The following is a 25,358-nucleotide window of genomic DNA, read 5'->3' on the forward strand; positions in this document are numbered from 1 at the left end:
AGCAGAGACCCTTGGGAATAAAATGGCGGCCGTTGCAACTTTTTATGTCACACGGTATTTGCACAGCAATTTTTCGAATGCGTTTTTTTTGGAAAAAGAAAACTGTTGAATGAATTAAAAAAAAAAAAACACTAGTTAGCCCAATTTTTTTTGTATAATGTGAAAGATGATGTTAAGCCAAGTAAATAGATACCTGATATGTCACGCTTTAAAATTGTGCACACTCCTTGAATGGCGCCAAACTTCGATACTAAAAAATCCTCATAGGCGACACGCTTTAAACGTTTTTACAGGTTACCAGTTTAGAGTTACAGAGGAGGTCATGTGCTAGAATTATTGCGTTCGCTCTAACGTTCGTGGCGATACCTCACATGTGTGGGTTGAACACCATTTACATATGCTGGTGCGACATACATATGCTTTCGATTCTGCTTGCGAGCACGCGGGGACAGGGGGGCTTTACGTTTCTTTTTATTGTTTATTTTACTTTTTTTTTTTTAGTTTTACACTTTCCCTTTAATTATTATTTTTTCACTTTTATTCCTATTACAAATGGGATATAGGGCATGACAGGTCCTTTTTATGGAGAGATATGGGGTCTAGAGGACCCCACATCTCTCTTCTAGGCTGGAAAGACTGAGATAAAAAAAAAAAAAAAAAAAAAGCAATCTTATTCCTATTACAAGGAATGTAGACATCCCTTATAATAGGAATAGGGCATGACGGGTCCTCTTTTAGGAGAGATGTGGGGTCTAGAGGTCCCCACATCTCTCTTCTAGGCTGGAAAAACTGGGATAAAAAATAAAAATAAAAAGCAATCTTATTCCTATTACAAGGAATGTAAACATCCCTTATAATAGGAATAGGGCATGACAGGTCCTCTTTATGGAGAGATCTGGGGTCTAGAGGACTCCACATCTCTCTTATAGGCTGGAAAGACTGAGATAAAATAAAAAGCAATTTTATTCCTATTACAAGGAATGTAAACATCCCTTATAATAGGAATAGGGCATGACAGGTCCTCTTTTAGGAGAGATGTGGGGTCTAGAGGACCCCACATCTCTCTTCTAGGCTGGAAAGACTGAGATAAAAAAAAATAAAAAGCAATCTCCTCCTTTCCAGCTAAAAACACGGCCGTGTTTACATTTTCAGAACATGACGTCATAACGCCGCGCTCGGCCTCCGCAGGCCATAGTGATGACCGGGGACCATCTGATCCTCAGTCGGCTCTATGGTAAATAGGCGCCGCCAGCCGATTCGTTCTCCGGCTCTCTGATCGCACGGGTGAGCCGGTAGAACCACCAAAGTGAGGTGGGGGGGGACATCCCCTCTCGCTGCCTGTAAAAACAATTAGGCGGCTGAGCAGCCGCTATGATTGTTTTTACTGTGAAGGCAATCGCCGGCAGAAAAAATATATCTGAATGATGCCGGCAGCTGCACCCATCATGCAGAATATCCCCACTCAAAGTCTAGGACAGTGATGGGGAACATTGGTACCCCAGATGTTTTGAAACTACATTTCCCATGATGCTCAGCTACACTGCAGAGTGCATGAGCATCATGGGAAATATAGTTCCAGAACATCTGGAGTTCCAAGGTTAGCAATCACTGGTCTAGGAGGTCACATGACGCCCTTTGGCGGGAAGTGGTTACTTATATTATCATACTTTGTTTTTTAATTACATTTTATTGGTGGTACAAAGGGGCTAACAAGGATCCATGTAATAGCTCTGACCAGGTGACAGGTTCTGTTTATGGAGACTGCCGAAATCTACTAAACCCACAATGTGTCCCTTGCCCTCTGCTTCAGCAGACCAAGCACAGGAGTGTGCTGGATCAGCTCTTCACCTGGCTTCGTTGCCATGATTTTTACAGTTCTGAACTGGAAAGGGCTCTGAGCTGAGCACTTCTGGTTCATCCCTCTAGAAAGGCTCTCGGGGAATGGTTCCGCGATGTCCTCGCGATTTCCATGCTGAAGTTAACTATTGAGGTCCATGGCTCCCAGGAGAAGCAGAAGAGAAGGGGAAAGCACCGAGGGGGAGCAATGAAGGGTCAGGTAAAAGTGACCGGTGGTTCTACAGTAAAACCCGGAGCCCGCTCAGAAAAAGCTGCTACTGCATTCCAGAGCTGATTTCAACCTTTTGGTTGTACCGAACTTGTCCAAAAACACTAACCAGTTAAGGAGAAAAGCCACTGGATGTACCAGAGCCATTTGATGTGCCAGAAGCGCACAAAGAGGCAAACTAGTTAAAGAGCAGAGCCTTCACTTTATCTGTAATAACACAATGGACTCTATTAAGTGCCAGTTTCTCCACTCAGATGGGTCTTGTGGATAACAGGTTCAGTCCCAATTGAGAAATGTGTTCGTTAAAATAGAAAGAAAATGCACACCGTATAGTATTTGAAAGTACGTGAATTGAATTATAGGAATGAGTAACCTCCAGTAAACCATTAAACATTACGTAGTCTTCAAAAAGGATCATTAATACATTGTGCGGTCCTCGTTGCATGTCCCAGTGAGGGGACAATGTACACTCTGTGCTCTGTAAAAAGAGACCTACTTTCTAAAATCTCTCTATCCAGGTGCTTTCCTTCACCTCACTTGTTGGGAACATGACGTTATATTGAGGAATGGAGATGGACCTTTCATATGGTGTACAGTATCTCCTCCTCATTTGTTGGAACATGACGTTATATTGAGGAATAGAGATGGACCTTTCATATGGTGTACAGTATCTCCTCCTCATTTGTTGGGGACATGACGTTATATTGAGGAATGGAGATGGACCTTTCATATGGTGTACAGTATCTCCTCCTCATTTGTTGGGGACATGACGTTATATTGAGGAATGGAGATGGACCTTTCATATGGTGTACAGTATCTCCTCCTCATTTGTTGGAACATGACGTTATATTGAGGAATAGAGATGGACCTTTCATATGGTGTACAGTATCTCCTCCGCATTTGTTGGGGACATGACGTTATATTGAGGAATGGAGATGGACCTTTCATATGGTGTACAGTATCTCCTCCTCATTTGTTGGAACATGACGTTATATTGAGGAATAGAGATGGACCTTTCATATGGTGTACAGTATCTCCTCATCATTTGTTGGGGACATGACGTTATAATGAGGAATGGAGATGGACCTTTCATATGGTGTACAGTATCTCCACCTCATTTGTTAGGAACATGACGTTATATTGAGGAATGGAGATGGACCTTTCATATGGTGTACAGTATCTCCTCCTCATTTGTTGGAACATGACGTTATATTGAGGAATAGAGATGGACCTTTCATATGGTGTACAGTATCTCCTCCTCATTTGTTGGGGACATGACGTTATATTGAGGAATGGAGATGGACCTTTCATATGGTGTACAGTATGTCCTCATCATTTGTTGGGGACATGACGTTATAATGAGGAATGGAGATGGACCTGTCATATGGTGTACAGTATCCCCTCCTCATTTGTTAGGAACATGAAGTTATATTGAGGAATGGAGATGGACCTTTCATATGGTGTACAGTATCTCCTCCTCATTTGTTGGGAACATGACGTTATATTGAGGAATGGAGATGGACCTTTCATATGGTGTACAGTATCTCCTCCTCATTTGTTGGAACATGACGTTATATTGAGGAATAGAGATGGACCTTTCATATGGTGTACAGTATCTCCTCCTCATTTGTTGGGGACATGACGTTATATTGAGGAATGGAGATGGACCTTTCATATGGTGTACAGTATCTCCTCCTCATTTGTTGGAACATGACGTTATATTGAGGAATAGAGATGGACCTTCCATATGGTGTACAGTATCTCCTCCTCATTTGTTGGGGACATGACGTTATATTGAGGAATGGAGATGGACCTTTCATATGGTGTACAGTATCTCCTCCTCATTTGTTGGAACATGACGTTATATTGAGGAATAGAGATGGACCTTTCATATGGTGTACAGTATCTCCTCATCATTTGTTGGGGACATGACGTTATAATGAGGAATGGAGATGGACCTGTCATATGGTGTACAGTATCTCCACCTCATTTGTTAGGAACATGACGTTATATTGAGGAATGGAGATGGACCTTTCATATGGTGTACAGTATCTCCTCCTCATTTGTTAGGAACATGACGTTATATTGAGGAATGGAGATGGACCTTTCATATGGTGTACAGTATCTCCTCCTCATTTGTTGGGAACATGACGTTATATTGAGGAATGGAGATGGACCTTTCATATGGTGTACAGTGTCTCCTCCTCATTTGTTGGGAACATTGATGTTATATTGAGGAATGGAGATGGACCTTTCATATGGTGTACAGTGTCTCCTCCTCATTTGTCGGGAACATGACGTTATATTGAGGAATGGAGATGGACCTTTCATATGGAGTACAGTATCTCCTCCTCATTGGTTGGGAACATGACGTTATATTGAGGAATGGAGATGGACCTTTCATATGGTGTACAGTATCTCCTCCTCATTTGTTGGGAACATTGATGTTATATTGAGGAATGGAGATGGACCTTTCATATGGTGTACAGTATATCCTCCTCATTTGTTGGGAACATGATGTTATATTGAGGAATGGAGATGGACCTTTCATATGGTGTACAGGATCTCCTCATTTGTTGGGAACATAATATTATATTGTGGAATAGAGATGGACCTTTCATATGCTGTACAGAATCTCCTCTTCTTCTTTTGGGAAAATGCCAGCTGCCGTAGAATAAATGATTGTCATATTGGGGACCTGGGGGGATACAGGACATATATTCTGGGTGCTGGGCACCAGCATGCCCCTGCAAGGTTCATTATTCAAGCCAAGTGCCCAAATTTTTTGTTGGACAGCAGGTTCTGTGAGATTTTGTTGAAATCCGAGGACAGTCCCGTGGAATCCGGGACGGTTTGGAGGTATGACATCATCATTTTGTGATATATAAATACTACAGCCTGCATTATGCTTCATCATTTTGCCCTCTGCCTTGTGGACCATTCTTCTATTAGATACATCGATGATTACACATACAGATTATACCTCACATCAAAGCCAGGCAATAAAAAAACAAAACAAAAAACAACAATTTGATATAATTTTATATTTATAGAATGAGAAATAAACTGATCATTGAAATACAACATAAAAGGCTGAATTCACAAAGCTTTAATACAAGTAGAAGGATCGTTACTTTAGCCATGTGACTGGAATTTTCAAATCTCGTTGGAATTTTTTATCCATTTTTTTTACATTATTACTAGAAAAGTAAAAATTCAATACCTGACAAGCTGAGAATTGTACCTACTGAGCATGCTCAGTACCCACATTAACCCGCCACCATCTCCCTTTCTTTGTAGTTCTATACATTTAGACTTTTGTTATGCGTAAAATGTATACCATAGTTTGAAATTTGTTGGGCTGCTCTGAGATGTGTCTCATTATCATGTGAGCAAGAAGGGAGTGAAACATTTCCCGCACTCTTTACATAAATAGGGATTCATAATTAAGAGCTTTTTTCTGGTGAGTAACAAATTCCCTTTTCCGAATGCAACATTTCCCACAGTGAACATGAACAGGGATTCTGACCTGAGTGAACTTTCTGGTGATAAACAAGGGATTCTTTTGTAGAAACATTTTCCGCACTCTAAACATGAATAGGACGCTCAACCGAGTGACTTTTCTTGTGAGTAACAAGTTCTCCTTTCCAAGTTAATGATTTCCCGCACTCCGAACATGAATAAGGACTCTCACCTGTGTGAATTCTCCGGTGTCTAACAAGGGCTCCCTTTTTGTTGAAACATTTCCCGCACACTGAATATGTGCAGGACACTCACCTGGGGGAATTCTCTGGTATATAAGAAGGGGTTCTTACTTGGAAAAATATCTTCCAGACTTCAAACATAAACATGGACAGTCATCGGTGTGACTTCTTTTTATGTCTATGAAGGTTTGTCTGCTTGGAAACGCCTTTTCCACTCTCAACCGCATGAATTCTCAGGTGTTTACGAAAGCTTTCTTTTCTTTTAGAAAAACATTTTCCACACTCTGAACAGCAAAAGGGACCCTCGCGACTATGTATTTTCTGGTGTTTCAGAAAATGTCCTTTTTCAGAAAAACATTTCCCGCACTCTGAACAGCAAAAGGGACGCTCCCCCGTGTGAATTCTCTGGTGTTTCAGCAGGTTACCTTTTTCAGAAAAACATTTTCCGCAGTCTGAACAGGAAAAGGGACGCTCACCCGTATGTGTTCTCTGGTGTTTATGAAGGTTTCCTTTATCAGAAAAACTTTTTCTGCAGTCTGAACAGGAAAAGGGACGCTCGCCCGTGTGTGTTCTCTGGTGTTTCAGCAAGTTTACCTTATCAGAAAAACATTTTCCGCACTCTGAACAGCAAAAGGGACGCTCACCGGTGTGAGTTCTCTGGTGTATACCAAGGTTTCTTTTGTCAGAATAACATTTTCCGCACTCTGAACAGGAAAAGGGACGCTCACCGGTGTGAATTCTCTGGTGTATAACAAGGTTTCTTTTGACAGAATAACATTTTCCGCACTCTGAACATGAATAAGAACGCTCAGTCTTTTGAATTTTCTGGTGTTTAAGAAGTTCTTTTTTCTTAGTGAATGATTTCACGCACACCAAACATGACAATGAGCTCCCTTCTGAATGAACTCCCTCATGGTTTGAAGAGGATTTTCGAGGATTGGATGGATCTGTTGATCTGTCAGCACTGCCAGAATTTAGATGGACATCTGAAGTCATAGTATGGGATTTGTCCGAAGATTTCTCAGGATTAGAAGGACCCATTGATCTTAGATGGACATCTGAAGTCATAGTATGGGATTTGTCAGAAGATTCCTCAGGATTAGAAGGATCCATTGATCTTAGGTGGACATCTGAAGTCATAGTATGGGATTTATTAGAAGGTTCCTCAGGATTAGAAGGATCCATTGATCTTAGATGGACATCTGAAGTCATAGTATGGGATTTATTAGAGGATTCCTCGGGATTAGAAGGATCCATTGATCTTAGATGGACATCTGAAGTCATAGTATGGGGTTTATTAGATGATTCCTCAGGATTAAAATGATCCGTTGATCTCAGATTGACATCTGAAGTCATAGTATGGGATTTAACAGAAGATTCCTCAGGATTAGATCGATTCTTTGGTCTCACCAACCAGTAAAATGTTACTTTTCTAGGAGATTGTGCAATGCTTCCATCTCCTGCTGTGAAACCTGGAGATGTAATAAGACGTCTCTCAGGTGTATTCCTCTCTGAACGATACTGTCCCTCTGTTGGAAGGAAATTTTTAAATATATTATGTTTGTTTTTATACACCTTGTATTCAGCAGACAAATATATCAATTCAGCATTCTAAACTTTCCAAGAGCTCTGGGATTGAAATGGGTGTAATTATAACAGCAAACTGTCAATACAAACCTAACTAGACAGTACACCCAAACCATACTAGGCAACAGTATGTGTGTTGAGAGAACATTGTTGAAAAGTGGTGAAAAAAACCCTTTCATATGGTGTACAGTATCTCCTCCTCATATGTTGGGAACATGACGTTATATTGAGGAATGGAGATGGACCTTTCATATGGTGTACAGTATCTCCTCCTCATTTGTTGGGAACATGACATTATATTGAGGAATGGAGATGGACCTTTCATATGGTGTACAGTATCTCCTCCTCATTTGTTGGGAACATGACGTTATATTGAGGAATGGAGATGGACCTTTCATATGGTGTACTGTATCTCCTCCTCATTTGTTGGGAACATGGCGTTATATTGAGGAATGGAGATGGACCTTTCATATGGTGTATACAGTATCTCCTCCTCATTTGTTGGGAACATGACGTTATATTGGGGAATGGAGATGGACCTTTCATATGGTGTACAGTATCTCCACCTCATTTGTTGGGAACATGATGTTATATTGAGGAATGGAGATGGACCTTTCATATGGTGTACAGTATCTCTACCTCATTTGTTGGGAACATGATGTTATATTGAGGAATGGAGATGGACCTTTCATATGGTGTACAGTATCTCCTCCTCATTTTTTTGTAATAATGACGTTATATTGAGGAATGGAGATGGACCTTTCATATGGTGTACAGTATCTCCTCCTCATTTGTTGGGAACATGACGTTATATTGAGGAATGGAGATGGACCTTTCATATGGTGTACAGTATCTCCTCCTCATTGGTTGGGAACATGACGTTATATTGAGGAATGGAGATGGACCTTTCATATGGTGTACAGTATCTCCTCCTCATTTGTTGGGAACATGATGTTATATTGAGGAATGGAGATGGACCTTTCATATGGTGTACAGTATCTCCTCCTCATTTGTTGGGAACATGGCGTTATATTGAGGAATGGAGATGGACCTTTCATATGGTGTACAGTATCTCCTCCTCATTTGTTGGGAACATGATGTTATATTGAGGAATAGAGATGGACCTTTCATATGGTGTACAGTATCTCCTCCTCATTTGTTGGAAACACGACATTACATTAGGAAATGGAAATGTACCTTTCATATGATCTACAATATCTCCACATCCTTTGGTGAGAACATTACGTTCTAATGAGAAATACAGATGGACCTCTTATATGGAATGCAGTGTTCCCACCACAGTTGTTAGTATCATAAGGTTGTGTGGAAGAACGGAGGAGAACCTTTCATATGGTGCATAGTAGCGATGAGGTTCAAATTTAGGACAATGCATGCATTGCTTTAAAATCTAGTCCTTCATGGTTTATAAAATAAGCAAACCAAGTGGCGAGATTTGCCTGTTCGCCTGCCTTCTGGCTCTGCTCATTCAATAGGTGGCGATATTCCTACTGCCATTAAATGACAACTTTACGCTGGGCAGGCCATAAGCATCATTGGTTTCTAGGACACTAAGATGGTATACAATATCCCCACCTCATTTTTGGATCACGATGTGAGGAATGACATGGACCTTTTACTAAAATAGCAAACAATTGTAAAAATTATGCAGAAAATACAAAAAAATTAATAAAATGGACAAAATGAGCAAACCAACCATGGCACAGTGTACGAACATTGATGTCTTCATAATTGAAAGGAATGGAGGTGGACCTTCCTTCAAGCTCTTTGTTGGAAATATCACATTATACTGAAGAATGAAAATTGACATTTGTCAGGTTGGTCCACAGCAAGCGTCTGCTTCCAGTTAAACTGCCATTTGGTAAGTCAGCACTGGGGTTTCGAATGGCTTCGAATTATTGACACATTTGTGGTTCTAAACTTTAAAACTTTAAAAGTAAAATGTAATAAGTTTCTGCTAATTACTCACTTGAGCTGGTATACGGAGAAGGTTCCTCCTCTTTACTGGGATTCATAACCTCATCCTTCATACACTGCTGATCACCCATCACATACGTCTCTTCTTCTTCCACCTTCACCTCAGCTTTTATATCAATGAATTTCTCATCCTAAAACCAAAAAAAGGAACATTCACAAAACACGAGCACTAATACCCAGAGACTTCAGAGATGATTATCTCATACAGTTTGGAATAATTTTTTAGTCGTAGATTTTCTAACTCCATCTACCTGATGATGGTGAGGGATGGTGTGACCTTCCTGTGTGGAATCCCAGGAATACAGAGGACGGGGACATCTCTCTGGTGGGTTCCCATTACTGGATCCATCTGTAGGAAACACACACACTGACTGAATACATTGTTTCTATGTGTTTATCAGATGATGGGGGATCTAGGTGGAGCCTCCGTACTGCTCTCTCCTTTACAATAAAGTCTCCTCTTACCCGGTGATGTGAGGGGCGGCTGATTCTCCATCATGACGTCCTTGTAGAGATCCTTGTGTCCTTCTGAAGATGGATCATGGGATTGGCAGCTCTTTTTCAACTGCTTAGATGAACTCTTCACTACTTCATTAATCCTGTGTAGAATTAAATTATCACTAAGTACATTCCCAGAATCCTCCCCACCTACCTGGTCAGGTTTAATACCCTCTAACTGTGTCTGTCTGCCCCATGTTTGCACTATTTTATGTCGATTAAAGTATGCTGCCAGCAGAAATGTCTTTGCATTTTGAGTAGATTCGGGACTGGCCAGAGAAGGATTATTTTGATGCAGTTGGCCAGTTTGAAAATGTACTGCAAGAATGCCAAAATTACCAAAATATAGAAATATTTAAAAGTGTATAGTATAGTGTGCAGAGCATTCATCTAGAATTTTTTGTAATATCCTTTCATTCACTTTACAATGGTTCTTATCTATGTGGTCACATGATCTATGGGATCTATAAACCAGAGGAATGGACTGTTGGATAAATGGTTCCATGTTTAGAATGTATCTTGTCTTTAAACCAGAGGCTCTGGATGGACAGTTGGATAAATGGTTCTATATTTGGGATGTATCCGGTCTATAAACCAGAGGCTCTGGATGGGCAGTTGGATAAATGGCTCTATATTTAGGATGTATCCGGTCTATAAACCAGAGGCTCTGGATGGGCAGTTGGATAAATGGCTATATATTTAGGATGTATCTGGTCTATAAACCAGAGGCTCTGGATGGACAGTTGGATAAATGGTTCTATATTTAGGATGTATCTGGTCTATAAACCAGAGGCTCTGGATGGACAGTTGGATAAATGGTTCTATATTTAGGATGTATCCGGTCTATAAACCAGAGGCTCTGGATGGGCAGTTGGATAAATGGCTATATATTTAGGATGTATCTGGTCTATAAACCAGAGGCTCTGGATGGACAGTTGGATAAATGGTTCTATATTTAGGATGTATCCGGTCTATAAACCAGAGGCTCTGGATGGACAGTTGGATAAATGGTTCTATATTTAGGATTTATCTGGTCTATAAACCAGAGGCTCTGGATGGACAGTTGGATAAATGGTTCTATATTTAGGATGTATCGGGACACATATTATAAAATAACTCCAATATACAGTATGTGATATGTGTGTAGTAGTGGATGGTGGAGATAAAAGACGTCACAGTGACTATGGAGGAAGAGGATGGACATGACGGGGGGGGGGGGTTACTGGGTGTAAATAGAAAATAAGATCTTATTACCTCCTCTGTGTAATCCAGCGATGTCTCCTATTTACCTTGTTCTTCTATCACTCATAACTTCCTATGTTTAACGCCTTGTCTTTTTCTTACATCACTTCCTTTTCCTATTTTACATCACTTCCTGTCTGAGCGTTCCACGCTCATTAAGTGTTATTGCCATCTAGTGGTGATTTTAATAACTGCATCCTACAATATGTTTTAAGAGATGGAGATGGACCTTTCATATGGTGTACAGTATCTCCTCCTCATTTGTTGGGAACATGACGTTATATTGAGGAATGGAGATGGATCTTTCATATGGTGTACAGCATCTCTTCCTTATTTGTTGGGAACATGACGTTATATTGAGGAATGAAGATGGACCTTTCATATGGTGTACAGTATCTCCACCTAATTTTTTGAGAACATGCCGCTATATTGAGGAATGGAGATTTACCTTTTATATGGTGTACAGTATCTTCTCCTCATGTGTTGGGAACATGACTTTATATTATGGAAAGTAGATGGACCTTTCATATGGTGTACAGTATCTCCTCCTAACTTGTTGGGAACATGACAATATATTGTGGAATATAGATGGATCTGGCCCTTGGGACACTATTTCTCCTACTGATACAAGATACTATTCTGACACCAACAATGGGGCACTATTCCTCTCCCTAATACCAAATGTGGCGATGTTTACTTCCACTGATGCCAGGAAATTTTCCACTCCCACTGGCCACAGTACGGCTCCTCTAAGGTTTTCAAGACAATCAACCGTTCCTTTGCTTAGAAAGTTTGGAGACCCCTGGTGTACAGTAACTTCACCTCATTTTTGGGGAATATGACGTCGCAATGAAGAATAGAGATAGACCTTTCATATAGTGTACAGTATTTCCACCATATTTGTTGGGAACATGACATTATATTGAGGAATGGAGATGGACCTTTCATATGCTGTTCAGTATCTCCGCCTCATTAGTTGGCAACATGACTTTATATTGAAGAATGGAGATTAACCTTTCATATGGTCACCTCTCCAACCAGAAGCTGAGAAAGATGGTAGGATGAGGGTTAGACAAGGTAGTACGGGGGGCATTCCTTTTGTTAGACACCTGGACTTTATCCCAGTAGGCCAGGCCACAAGTCTGACTTTTGTGTAACTCTGTTTGTGAAATGTTATCAGGCTATTTTGTCACCGCCTGGGAGTGTCCGAATGTACAGAATCTTGTTTGTGATTATCATGAATTATTTAGTAAAGGAAAAAAAAATGTTTTCATACGTCTGGACATTGCATTATTCTTGACTAACTTTCCATGGAATTTTCCTGTCTACTTCATAAATATGGGGTCCCTAGCAGGAGATGTAGAGACCGATATGCCATAGGATACTGGTCAAGCCAGGTTGGGCTGCCTTTAGAAAGATCTAAATGGGAAAGAACTAGCAGAGAGCCATCCCAAGGGTGGAACCCTGAAGGCCCAATGGTAAAGGATTCCTGCAAGCCACTGGGCACCATCCACTGCTGAGCTTGAGAGGGTTTAAAACTGTATACAAGGTTCCCCACTACATAACATCACAAATCCCCCAACACCCCTTCCAGCACAAATCCTCCCCTTTTAAAACAATGCCCCCAATTATCTTTTTATGTTATAAATTCTCCCCAGAATCCAACCTCCCAGCACAAAAAACACTGAAACGAGAGGCAGTAGTAGGGGAGGACCTAAACACCCTCCCAGCAGCCAGCAACAGGTGAAAACTGATTAATGGAATCTGCTGGCTGCTGGAAGACACCCGCTGGTAGACACAGGAACTACAACCTTCCACTCTGGGAAGCACAGCGCCACCAGCAGGTCCTGACACCCTGCCTTGTGGTCCATTCTTCCTTTAGGTTACATTGATTATTTCACACACCGATTATACCTCACATCAAATCCAGACAACGCAAAAAACTAAAATGAAAAACAACAGATTGATAGAGTTTTGATATTTATAAATGTGAAACTACAGAATGGAAAACAAAGTAAACATTGAAATACAACATATGAGTCTCAATTGAAAAATCTTTATTACAAGTAGAAGGATCGTTATTTTAGCCATGTGACTGGAATTTTCAAATCCCATTGGACTTTTTTATTCATATTTTAAAAATGTATTACTAGTAAAATAACAAAGCATGCTCAATGCTGATAGAGAATAGCGCCTACCGGGCATGCACGGTACCACAGTAGTACGCCACCATCTTTATTTTTTTGGTCCTCTACGATTACTGCCCGCATTGTGATGGAAAAACCAAGTCACACATGTCCTCGCATTTTGTTCAGATGTTTCTTGTTGAACTTTGCAGGTTAATTTTAGATGTACACTACTTTAAATACACATAACTCCGCCCACTTACAACGTTCACACATGTAGAGGATTATTTTGGAGATGTAATATGGATGTGAAGCTGGAACTACGGGGGGAAACGTGAGCGCCATGGTGCTGCCTGTATTTCTCTTTCATTAGATTTATAAGACTGATAATATTTTCAATACACAATGGACTCATTTCTTTATTATCCAACGCAGAGGATATCACAGTAATTGGAAGGTTCATCCCACCATTTGGAGCCTCCAAGAAACAGAAGAGGCCAACAGAAGATTCAGCCTGACAAGCTCCACCTATAAATGAAACATGATTGTTGCCTGGATGTACCCCATTATATAATCATTTTTTTTGCCCCAGGTGTTCTATGGACTGAACACTTCCACCCAATAAAAGCCATCGTACATTTGTCAAACGCGTCAGAAGATGTCTTCTCTCTGATTAGACTTGAACATTTACCGCACTCTGAAGGTTGTTAGGATGCTCTGAGCTGTGTACTATCATGTGTTTAAGAAGTGAGTGTTTTATCTTGGATAATGATTAACGAGTGCCTCTCGGCCATACTTACTGATAAAGTGCAACTTTTTGAAAAGGTTTGGAAACCCGTGGATTGCGTATCTGGAGGGGGACAGTTGTAGGCCACCTCCTTGAGCCTACATTGAGCGTGTTGGTACCATCAGATACTTGGCTGCATATGCTCTACTTATATTCGACCTGAAGTCATTTTCCTCATTCAGCAATCTCAAACTTTTTCTCAATATTTCTCTTCTCTTCGTTTCTTTCTCTCTTTCTCTCGGTTGGTCTTTCCCAACCCAACGTCTTTGATGTTCCCTTAGTGGTTTCACCACATTTTAAAGACTACACACGAGAAAAAGCCTTAGAGTTTATGGGTTGGGGATAATAGGGGACTTAATTGCATTGTTTACCCAACTCACGTATGTACCTTCAGAGCTACTGATGGTATTCAGTTATATGATTGATTTTGTTCATTTGCCACATTGTCTGAACAATATTGCTCATTTGTTTTTTATTATTATTATACAGGATTTATATAGCGCCAACAGTTTGCGCAGCGCTTTACAATGTGAGGGAAGACAATACAGTTACAGTACAATTCAATACAGGAGGAATTGGAGGGCCCTGCTCGTTAGAGCTTACAATCTAGAAGGGAGGGTCAAGTGAAACAAAAGGCAATAACTGTGGGGGGATGGGCTGATGGAGAAAATGGAGGTATAGTTGTTAGGTGTGGGTAGGATAGGCTTCTCTGAAGAGGAAGGTTTCAAAAATCGTCTAAAAGCTAATAGAGTAGGAGATAATCGGACAGATAAGGGTAAGGAGTTCCATAGGATTGGAGAGGCTCTGGTAAAGTCCTGGAGGCGAACATGGGAGGAGGTGACGAGGGAGCTAAAGAGCAGGAGGTTTTGAGAGCGATTAGGTTTGTATTTCGAGACTAGACTAGTGATGTAGCTGGGGGCTAAGCTGTGGATGGCTTTGTAGGCTGTTGTTAGTATTTTGAATTCATTGGGTGAGCGGAAGCCAGTGGAAGGCTTGACAGAGAGGAGCGACGGACACTGAGCGATTGGTAAGGTGGATGAGTCTGGCAGCAGCATTCATGATGGATTGAAGGGAGGAGGAGCCTGTGTAGAGTTAAGCCAATGAGAAGGGAATTGCAGTAGTCGAGGCGCGAGATGACCAGGAAGTGAACTAGGAGCTTTGTGTCATTGGTTAGAAAGGGGCGTATTTTGGAGATGTTGCGGAGGTTGAGGCGGCCAGATTTGGACAGCGATTGGATGTGGGGCTTGAAGGAGAGTTCAGAGTCCAGGACAACACCTAAGACCTTGGCATGTGGGGATGGGCTGATGGTAATGCCATCGATATTGACAGAGAGATCAGGGGAAGGGGCACGTGGTGGAGGAAAAATTATAAGCTCGGTTTTGGAGGGATTGAGTTTGAGGAAGTGGTGAGACATCCATACCGATATATCTGATAGTAAATTAGTGATGCGTGAGGAGACTGAGGGAGAGAGCTGAGGGGTGGATAAATAGATTTGGGTGTCGTCAGCTTAGAGATGGTATTTTATGTTGAAAAATTTCAATAAAAAACATTGAGTGTTTTGGTGAAACATTTCCCACACTTCCCATACTGTAAATAGGGAAGATCACCTCGGTGAGTTTTGTGGTGAGTAAGGTTTCCTTTCCGAGTGAAACATGAAAAGGAACGCCCACATGAGGTGACATATCTGTTGTATAACAAGGACTTCTTTTTGGGTGAAACATTTCCTGCACTCGGAATGTGAAAAAGGAAGCTGACATGAGTGACATTTCGGATGTATAACAATTTCTCCTTTTCTAGCAAAAGGTTTCCCGCACGCTGAACATGAAGAAGAACACTCACCTAAGACTTTTGTGGTGAGTTTCTTTGTTAACCACTTGCCGACCGCCGTCAGTACATGTACTGCCGCGGTCAGCCCCGTGCAGGCAAAGTGACGTATGGGTACGTCACTCGCCTGCGAGCCAATAGGGGGCGAGCACGCAATGCCGGAGGTGCGCTCCCGCCCCCGCTCGTTCACGGCCATCCCCGCGCGAGTGACCGGCGGCTCCGATGTCCGCCGATCACCCACGATCTCCCGCTGGAGAGGGAGAAAGGCAGACGGCTGATGTTAACAAAGCCGCCTGTCATTCTCCCTGGTGAAACTGCAGAGATCATACGATCCTGCTATGTAGGATCGTATGTGTCTGTGGTTACATCAAAAGCCACGCCCCTTTACAGTTATAAGCACGCCCCTAGGGACACACTTAACCCCTTGCTCTCTAATAAAGTTAACCCCTTCCCTGCCAGTGTCATTTTTACAGTAACAGTGCATATGTATAGCACTGATTACTGTAGTAATGTCACTGGTACCCCCCAAAAGTGTAAAAAATGTCAGTCAGGGGTCCGATCTGTCCGCCGCAATGTCGCAGTCCCGCAAAAAAAATCGCAGATCGCCGCCATTACTAGTTGAAAAAAAAAACAATAAAAATGACAGAAATCTTTCCCGTAGTTAGTAAACGCAATAACTTTTGCGCAAACCAATCAAAATACGCTTATTGCGATTTTTTTCACCACAAATATGTAGCGGAAAACAAATTGGCCTAAAATGTTAAAAAATTTTGATTTTTACATTTTTTGGGGGGGGGAATTTCATATAAAAAAAAATGTGAAAAATTTTTATTTTTTCAGAATTGTCGCCCTTTTTCTGTTTATAGCGCAAAAAGTAGAAATCGCACAGGTGATCAAATACCACCAAAAGAAAGCTCTGTTTGTGGGGAAAAAAGGACATCAATTTCATTTAGGTACAGCGTCGCACGACCGCGCAATTGTCAGTTAAAGGCACACAGTGCAGAATCGCAAAATAGGCCCTGGTCTTTGAGCAGCCAAATTATCCGGGGCTTAAGTGGTTAACAAGGGCTTTTTTTTTGTTCAAACTTTTCCGCACGTTGAACATGAATAAGGATGCTCACCTGAGTGACTTTTCTGGTGAGTAACAAGTTCTCCTTTCCTGGCAAAAGATTTCCCGCACTCTAAAGATGAATCAGGACACTCACCTGAGGGAATCTTCTGGTGTATAAGGAGGGGTTCTTTCTTGGAAAAATATTTTCCAGACTTTGAACAGAAATATGGACGGTCAGCAGCATCCTTTTTTTTGGTGTCTGCGAAGGTTTGTCTGGTCACAATACCTTTTTCCGCACTTCGAACAGGAAAAAGGACGCTCCCCCGTATGAACTCTCTGGTGTTTAAGAAGGTATCCTTGGTCTGAAAAACATTTTCCGCACTCTACACAGGAGAAGGGACGCTCGCCCGTATGAATTCTCTGGTGTGTACGAAGGTTTCCTTTACTAGAAAGAGATTTACCGCACTCTGAACAGGTAAAGAGACGCTCACCCGTGTGAGTTCTCTGGTGTTTACGAAGGGTTCCTTTTTCAGAAAAACATTTTCCGCACTCTAAACAGCAAAAGGGACGCTCACCCGTGTGAATCCTTTGGTGTATAACAAGGTTTTCTTTCTTAGAAAAAACTTTTCCACACTCAGGACAGGAAAAGGGATTCTCACCATGAATGCTCCGGTGATCACGAAAGGTTCCTTGGTTAGAAAAACATTTTCCGCAGTCTGAACAGGAAAAGCGACGGTTACCGGAATGAATGATCTCGTGTTTACGAAGGCATCCTTTATCGGAAAAACATTTTCCGCATTCTGAACAGGAAAAGGGACGCTCTCCCGTGTGCATTCTCTGGTGTGTAAGAAGGCTGTGTTTCTCAATAAAGCATTTTCCGCACTCTGAACAGGAAAAGGGACGTTCACCTGAGTGACTTCTCTGGTGTTTAAGAAGTCTTTGTTTCTTAGGGAAACATTTTCCGCACTCCGAACATGAATAAGGACGCTCAGCCTTGTGAGATTTCAGGTGGTTAGCAAGTGCGTTTTTTCTAGTAAATGATTTCCCGCACACTAAACATGGCAGTGAGCTCCCTCCGATGTGAGCTCCCTTCCGGCTTGAAGAAGATTTCTGGGATTTGGATGGATCTGTTGATCTGTCAGCATTGTGAGAACCTAGATGGACATCTGAAGTCATAGTATGGGATTTATCAGAAGGTTCCTCAGGATTAGAAGGATCCATTGATCTTAGATGGACATCTGAAGTCATGGTATGGGCTTTATCAGAAGAAGCTTCAGGATGAGAACGATTCAATGGTTTTACCAACCAGTAAAAAGTTACTTTTGTAGGAGATTGTGTAATGTCTCCATCTTCTGCAGTGCAACCTGGAGATGTAGTAAGACGACTCTCACATGTATTGGTGTTCGAACAATACTGTCCATCTATTGGAAGGAAGGTTTTAAATATGTTAAGTTTGCTTTTATACTCCTTGTATTCATAAGTCATATATATATAAATATGTATATCAGTTCAGCATTCTAAAGTTTACAGTACGCCCAAACCATACTAGGCACCCATACTGGTGACACAAATCTTTCATATGGTGTACAGTATCTCCTCCTCATTTGTTGGGAACATGACGTTATATTGAGGAATGGAGATGGACCTTTCATATGGTGTACAGTATCTCCTCCTCATTTGTTGGGAACATGACGTTATATTGAGGAATGGAGATGGACCTTTCATATGGAGTACAGTATCTCCTCCTCATTTGTTGGGAACATGACGTTATATTGAGGAATGGAGATGGACCTTTCATATGGAGTACAGTATCTCCTCCTCATTTGTTGGGAACATGACGTTATATTGAGGAATGGAGATGGACCTTTCATATGGTGTACAGTATCTCCTCCTCATTTGTTGGGAACATGACGTTATATTGGAGAATGGAGATGGACCTTTCATATGGTGTACAGTATCTCCTCCTCATTTGTTGGGAACATGACGTTATATTGGAGAATGGAGATGGACCTTTCATATGGTGTACAGTATCTCCACCTCAATTGTTGGGAACATGACGTTATATTGAGGAATGGAGATGGACCTTTCATATGGTGTACAGTATCTCCTCCTCATTTGTTGGGAACATGACGTTATATTGAGGAATGGAGGTGGACCTTTCATATGGTGTACAGGATCTCCTCCTCATTAGTTGGGAACATGACAATACATTAAGGAATGGAGATTGACCTTTTTATATGGTTTGCAGCAGCCCTCAAATTTTCCATTCGCTGCTCGCATTTTGCGAGTGGAAAACGATTGAGGGCGAGTGTGGGGCTGCCTCGGGAGCTGTTCTACCAGCGACTGCTCAGGGGAAGAGAGGGGAGAGGAAGAGGGAAGCCAGCCGGATAATCATAGAATGGAGATTGCCCCACCGTAACAGCTTTCTTTTGAATTGCCGGGCGCTCACCATCACACACAGTCCCGCCTCCTGGCCTGACTCCTTTGATAGACAGAGCACCGGTCCAATGCCGGGGCGTGTGATGTCTATCATAGGAGCTGATCCAAGAGGCAGGACTGTGCGTGATGGTGAGCACCCGGCAATTCAAATGAAAGCTGTTACAGCAGGGAGATCCCGGCTATGTGATTATCTGACCGGCTTTCCTCTTCTCTCCTCTCTCTTCCCCTGCACTGGTCAGGCTGCATTGACTGGCACAGATGAGACTGCATTGAGGGGCACAGATGAGGCTGCATTGATGGGCACAGGTGAGGTTGCATTGATGGGCACACATTAGGCTGCATCTATGGGCACAAGTAAGGCTGCATTAATGGGCACAGGTCAGGCGACATTGATGGGCACTGATCAGGCTGCATTGATGGGCACTGATGAGGTTGCTATATTGGACACTGGGGAGGCTGCATTCATGGGCATTGGTGAGGCTGCATACATGAGCACTGGTGAGGGGACATTGACGGCCACTGATGAGACTGCACTGATCAATATCCTCACCTCATTTTTGCATCAAGATGTGAGGAATGATATGGAGGTTTTTTATGAAATAGGAAACAATTGTAAAACGAATTCAGAAAACCAAAACATTAAATAAAATGGACAGAATAAGGAAACCACCCATGGCACACCGAGTGATAGTGTGGAACATTGATGTCTTGGTTATTGTAAGGAACGGAGGTGGACCTTCCTTCAGACTCTTTCTTCGAAATATCACATTATACTGAAGAATGGAAATGGACCTTTATCCTGTTGGTACAGTAGTAAGTGCTTGCTTTCAGATAAACTACCTGGGGATCTTGGTAAGTCAGTACTGGGGTGGTATTCAAGACGGATTGCTTGGGCTTATAGAGACAATTGTGACCTTAAACTGTAAAAGTAAAATGTGATCAATTTCTACTCATTACTCACTTGAGCTGATATACAGAGAAGGATCCTCCTCTTTATTGGAATTCATAATCTCATCCTCCTTCATACTCTGCTGATCACCCATCACATACGTCTCTTCTTCCTTCTTCACCTCCATTTTTATAGCAATCGGTTCTTTACCCTAAAACCACAAAATGATAAAAATGGCTACACTCAACCATAAGCACAAATATCGGGAGACCTCGGAGATGATTGTCTCACACAGTTTGGAATAATTTTTAAGTCATAGATTCTCCACTCCACCTACCTGATGATGGTGAGGGATGGTGTGACCTTCCTGTGTAGAATTCCGGGAATACAGAGGACGGGGACATCTCTCTGGTGGGTTCCCATTACTGGATCCATCTGTAGGAAACACACACACTGACTGAATACATTGTTTCTATGTGTTTATCAGATGATGGTGGATCTAGGTGGATCCTCCGTACTGCTCTCTCCTTTACAATAAAGTCTCCTCTTACCCGGTGATGTGAGGGGCGGCTTATTCTCCATCATGATGTCCTTGTAGAGATCCTTGTGTCTTTCTCAAGATGGATAATAGGATCAGCATCTGTTCTTCAACTGCCCAGATGTCCTTTTCACTACTTAATTTATCCTGTGCACAATCAAATTATCACTAGGCACATTTCCAAAATCTTCCTCACCTATCCAGCCAGACCTGTTTTATTAATAGAGAAAAGAGTGATGTCATGTGACCTCCCGGAATCCTCCTCACCTACCTAGTCAGGTTTAATACCCTTCAGCTGTGTTTGCCTCATTTGAACACTATATTAAAGTATTCTGTGAGCACATATGTATTTCTATTTTGAGTAGAGTTGGGACTGGCCAGAGAGGGATTACTTTGATGCAGTTAATCGGTTTGAACACATTGCAAGAATTTCAAAATTCCCGAAATATAGAAATATGTTAGAGTGTAAAGCAGTGTGCAGATCATTCATCTAGAATTTCCATAATATCCTTTCATGCACTTAAAAATGGTCCCCACATATATTTTTCTATGTGGGTATGAGATATGGGTAAATGGTTCTATATTTAGGATGTATCCGGTCTATAAACCAGAGGCTCTGGATGGACAGTTGGATAAATGGTTCTATATTTAGGATGTATCGGGTCTATAAACCATAGGCTCTGGATGGACAGTTGGGTAAATGGTTCTACATTTAGGATGTATCCGGTCTATAAACAAGAGGCTCTGGATGGACAGTTGGATAAATGGTTCTATATTTAGGATGTATCCGGTCTATAAACCATAGGCTCTGGATGGACAGTTGGGTAAATGGTTCTTTATTTAGGATGTATCTGGTCTATAAACCAGAGGCTCTGGATGGACAGTTGGGTAAATGGTTCTTTATTTAGGATGTATCCGGTCTATAAACCAGAGGCTCTGGATGGACAGTTGGATAAATGCTCTATATTTAGGATGTGTCTGGTCAATAAACCAGAGGCTCTGGATGGACAGTTGGATAAATGGTTCTATATTTAGGATGTATCCGGTCTATATACCAGAGGCTCTGGATGGACAGTTGGGTAAATGGTTCTATATTTAGGATGTATGTGGTCTATAAACCAGAAGCTCTGGATGGACAGTTGGATAAATGGTTCTATATTTAGGATGTATCCGGTCTATAAACCATAGGCTCTGGATGGACAGTTGGGTAAATGGTTCTACATTTAGGATGTATCCGGTCTATAAACCAGAGGCTCTGGATGGACAATTGGGTAAATGGTTCTTTATTTAGGATGTATCTGGTCTATAAACCAGAGGCTCTGGATGGACAGTTGGATAAATGGTTCTATATTTAGGATGTATCCGGTCTATAAACAAGAGGCTCTGGATGGACAGTTGGATAAATGCTCTATATTTAGGATGTGTCTGGTCTATAAACCAGAGGCTCTGGATGGACAGTTGGATCAATGGTTCTATATTTAGGATGTATCCGGTCTATAAACCAGAGGCTCTGGATGGACAGTTGGATAAATGATTCTATATTTAGGATGTATCCGGTCTATAAACCAGAGGCTCTGGAATAAAATTTGGATAAACGGTTCTATATTTAGGATGTATCTGGTCTATAAACCAGAGGCTCTGGATGGACAGTTGGATCAATGGTTCTATATTTAGGATGTATCCGGTCTATACACCAGAGGCTCTGGATGGACAGTTGGATCAATGGTTCTATATTTAGGATGTATCTGGTCTATAAACCAGAGGCTCTGGAATAAAATTTGGATAAACGGTTCTATATTTAGGATGTATCGGGACACATATTATATAATAACTCCAATATACAGTATGTGATATGTGTGTAGTAGTGGATGTTGGTGATAAAAGACGTCACAGTGACTATGGAGGAAGAGGACGGAACATGACGGGGGGGATTACTGGGTGTAAATAGAAAATAAGATCTTATTACCTTCCTTTGTGTAATCCAGTAATGTCTCCTCTCTGCGTCGTTCTTGTCTCTCCCAGAACTACATTTGTTTTCCCTTACAGAACTCCTTGTCTTTTACATACATCACTTCCTTTTTCTAGTTTACATCACTTCCTGTCTAAGCGTTCGCAGGAATTGATGCCACCATCTTGTGGTGACGTTAATGACTGCATCCTACGTTATGTTATAATATTTCGCCCTCTGCCCCGTAGCTCATTTTTCGGTTATACTTCATACATTATGAGACACAAACATCGTAGTTTAGTTAAAGCTGAATCATTAATAAGTATTTTATCGTTATTTATATTGATATTTTTATGTGCTCTATAGGCTACTGGTGGTGTTTTTGGCTCTAGAGCCTTTTTTTTTTTTGCTCGCACATTTTAAAATCTCCAGTTTGGGCAGGAAAAATTAAAAATATAATTGTAAAATAATAATATAAAATCATAATTACCCCGAGTCTTATATTTTTTCTGAAGGCACTCTAGAATACAATGGTGGTCATTGTAATTCTTTCTTTTACATGACTGTATATCAAAATAATTTTCAGGAAAAAAAAAATAACACCAAAATTAATTGTAGCACACTAATTTGATTTTAGAATCCAAAATTTCTAGTGTTAACTGCAAATGGGAGACCCAGAAATATTATTCACTGTCACGTACCTGACTGTGGAGCCAGAGTTGATGAGTGTGGCCTCTTGCACGATTTCGGTACAAGCACCTCTGTTAGTTGAGACAGTGACTGCTAGGGCAGCGGGAGGGAGCAGGTGCCTGGAGTGAGCTGAAGCTTGGAGACACAGGATTCCTTCCGGTGATGGTGTGGAGACCAATCACATGCCTTTTTCAGCAGGAGCCAGGCAGACAGGTGCAGAATCAGGATTAGGTTCATGGTCGGGAACAGGCAGAAGTTAGTAATGTGCTGGCGGTGGGGGACCAAATCAGGACGTGGAGACGTAGTCATAAATCCAAGCTGAGTTCGGGAGCAGAAGCAAGAAGCAGATGTAACAGGCACGGGTGGTCCAAGAGAAGTGTCAGATGTACCCGGGTCAGGAACAAGGTTAGAAGACATGGATTAAGAATCAGGAACCAAAGCTGAAGACAATCTAGTACTGAAGCCAGGCAGACTCTCACTAGAATCTGTGGATGTGTGTGCACGCCTACGTGTACGCACACATGCCCGCATGTATGTGCATTTGCATGCGCATTCTAATCCTTGCTCATCTTGGGCTTCAATGCTCAGGAGCACCTGATGCATGGAAATTAGCACCTTCTGCACGAGATCCCTCACAATGACACTCCAATGTTCGTAATGATATCTAAAGTGTGGTGAAATTCCTGTTTACATACACTTGCGCATTTGATGTTCACTTGTGTGGGCGGGGTGACAGGGGTGCATTTAAGTGTCCCTTGCCCTCAGCTCCAGCAGACTAAGCACAGGAGTGTGCTCAATCAGCTTTGCACCCGACTTTGTCAGGATTTTTAAAGTTATAGAATGTGTTTTTGGTTCACATTTCTAGAGAGGAGATCGGGAAATGGATGTTCCTCCATCTCTTCCCACTCCCCATTCTAAAGCTGTTTGTAGTAGTCCCCAGGTCTCCAGAGCCAGGGAAGCACAAAGCGGGAGCAATGGAGGGCGGGGGTAGGGTGGTTGGGTTGCTCTATAGTAAAGCCAGAGTCTGACAAAAAAAAAAATCTCACAGCTATTACTGCAGTCGTTAGCTGGTTTCAACCTCTTCGCTGTTTGGATTTACCAGACACGTCCAAAAAGGATATCTAGGTTGGTAGCAGCATCTCCACCCAATCTGATGGGAACATGACGTTATACTGGGGAATGTAGAGGGACCTTTCATGTGGTATACAGTATCTTCTCCACATTTGTTGGGAACATGACGTTATATTGAGGAATGGAGATGGACCTTTCATATGGTGTACAGTATCTCCTCCTCATTTGTTGGGAACATGACGTTATATTGAGGAATGGAGATGAACCTTTCATATGGTGTACATTATATCAACCTCATTTGTTGGGAACACAAGGTTATATGGAGGAAAAAAGATGGACCTTCCATATGGTGTACTGTATCTCCATCTAATTTTTTGGGAACATGGTGTTATATTAAGGAATGGAGATGGACCTTTCATATGGTTTCCTCTCTAGTCAGGACCTTCCTTCACCTCACTTGTTATGATCATGACGTTATGCTGAGAAATGGAGATGGATCTTTCAAATTGTGTACAGTAGCTCCTCCTCATTTGTTGGGAACATGAAATCACATTGAGCAATGGAGATGAACCTTTCATATGGTGTACAGTATCTCCTCCTCATATATTGGGAAAATTACGTTATATTGAGGAATGGAGATGGACCTTCCAAATGTTCAATATCTCCTCCTCCTCATTTGTTGGGAACATGACTTTTTATTGAGGAATGGAGATGGACCTTTCATATGGTGTACAGTATCTCCTCCTCATATGTTGGGAACATGACATTATATTGAGGAATGGAGATGGACCTTTCATATGGTGTACAGTATCTCCTCCTCATTTGTTGGGAACATGACATTATATTGAGGAATGGAGATGGACCTTTCATATGGTGTACAGTATCTCCTCCTCATTTGTTGGGA

General features: G+C 41.6%; 2 protein-coding genes across 2 annotated transcripts in view; both read right to left on the bottom strand.

Moving 5' to 3' along the window:
* Nucleotides 1-25,358, bottom strand: part of LOC309564442 (uncharacterized protein) — a gene marked incomplete at its 3' end in the record, with an annotated part of 317,628 nt that overhangs the window by 155,270 nt on the left and 137,000 nt on the right.
* On the bottom strand, nucleotides 5,688-20,380 carry LOC309563921 (uncharacterized protein). Its single transcript, XM_082268553.1, is given in 6 exon segments — nucleotides 5,688-7,115; nucleotides 9,344-9,482; nucleotides 10,004-10,167; nucleotides 16,950-17,130; nucleotides 17,132-18,300; nucleotides 20,280-20,380. Coding segments are annotated over 6 exon segments (2,928 nt in total). The 5' UTR covers nucleotides 20,362-20,380; the 3' UTR covers nucleotides 5,688-5,922.

Source organism: Pelophylax lessonae (assembly GCF_965119305.1).
Source record: "Pelophylax lessonae genome assembly, chromosome: 9".
NCBI lineage: Eukaryota > Metazoa > Chordata > Amphibia > Anura > Ranidae > Pelophylax > Pelophylax lessonae.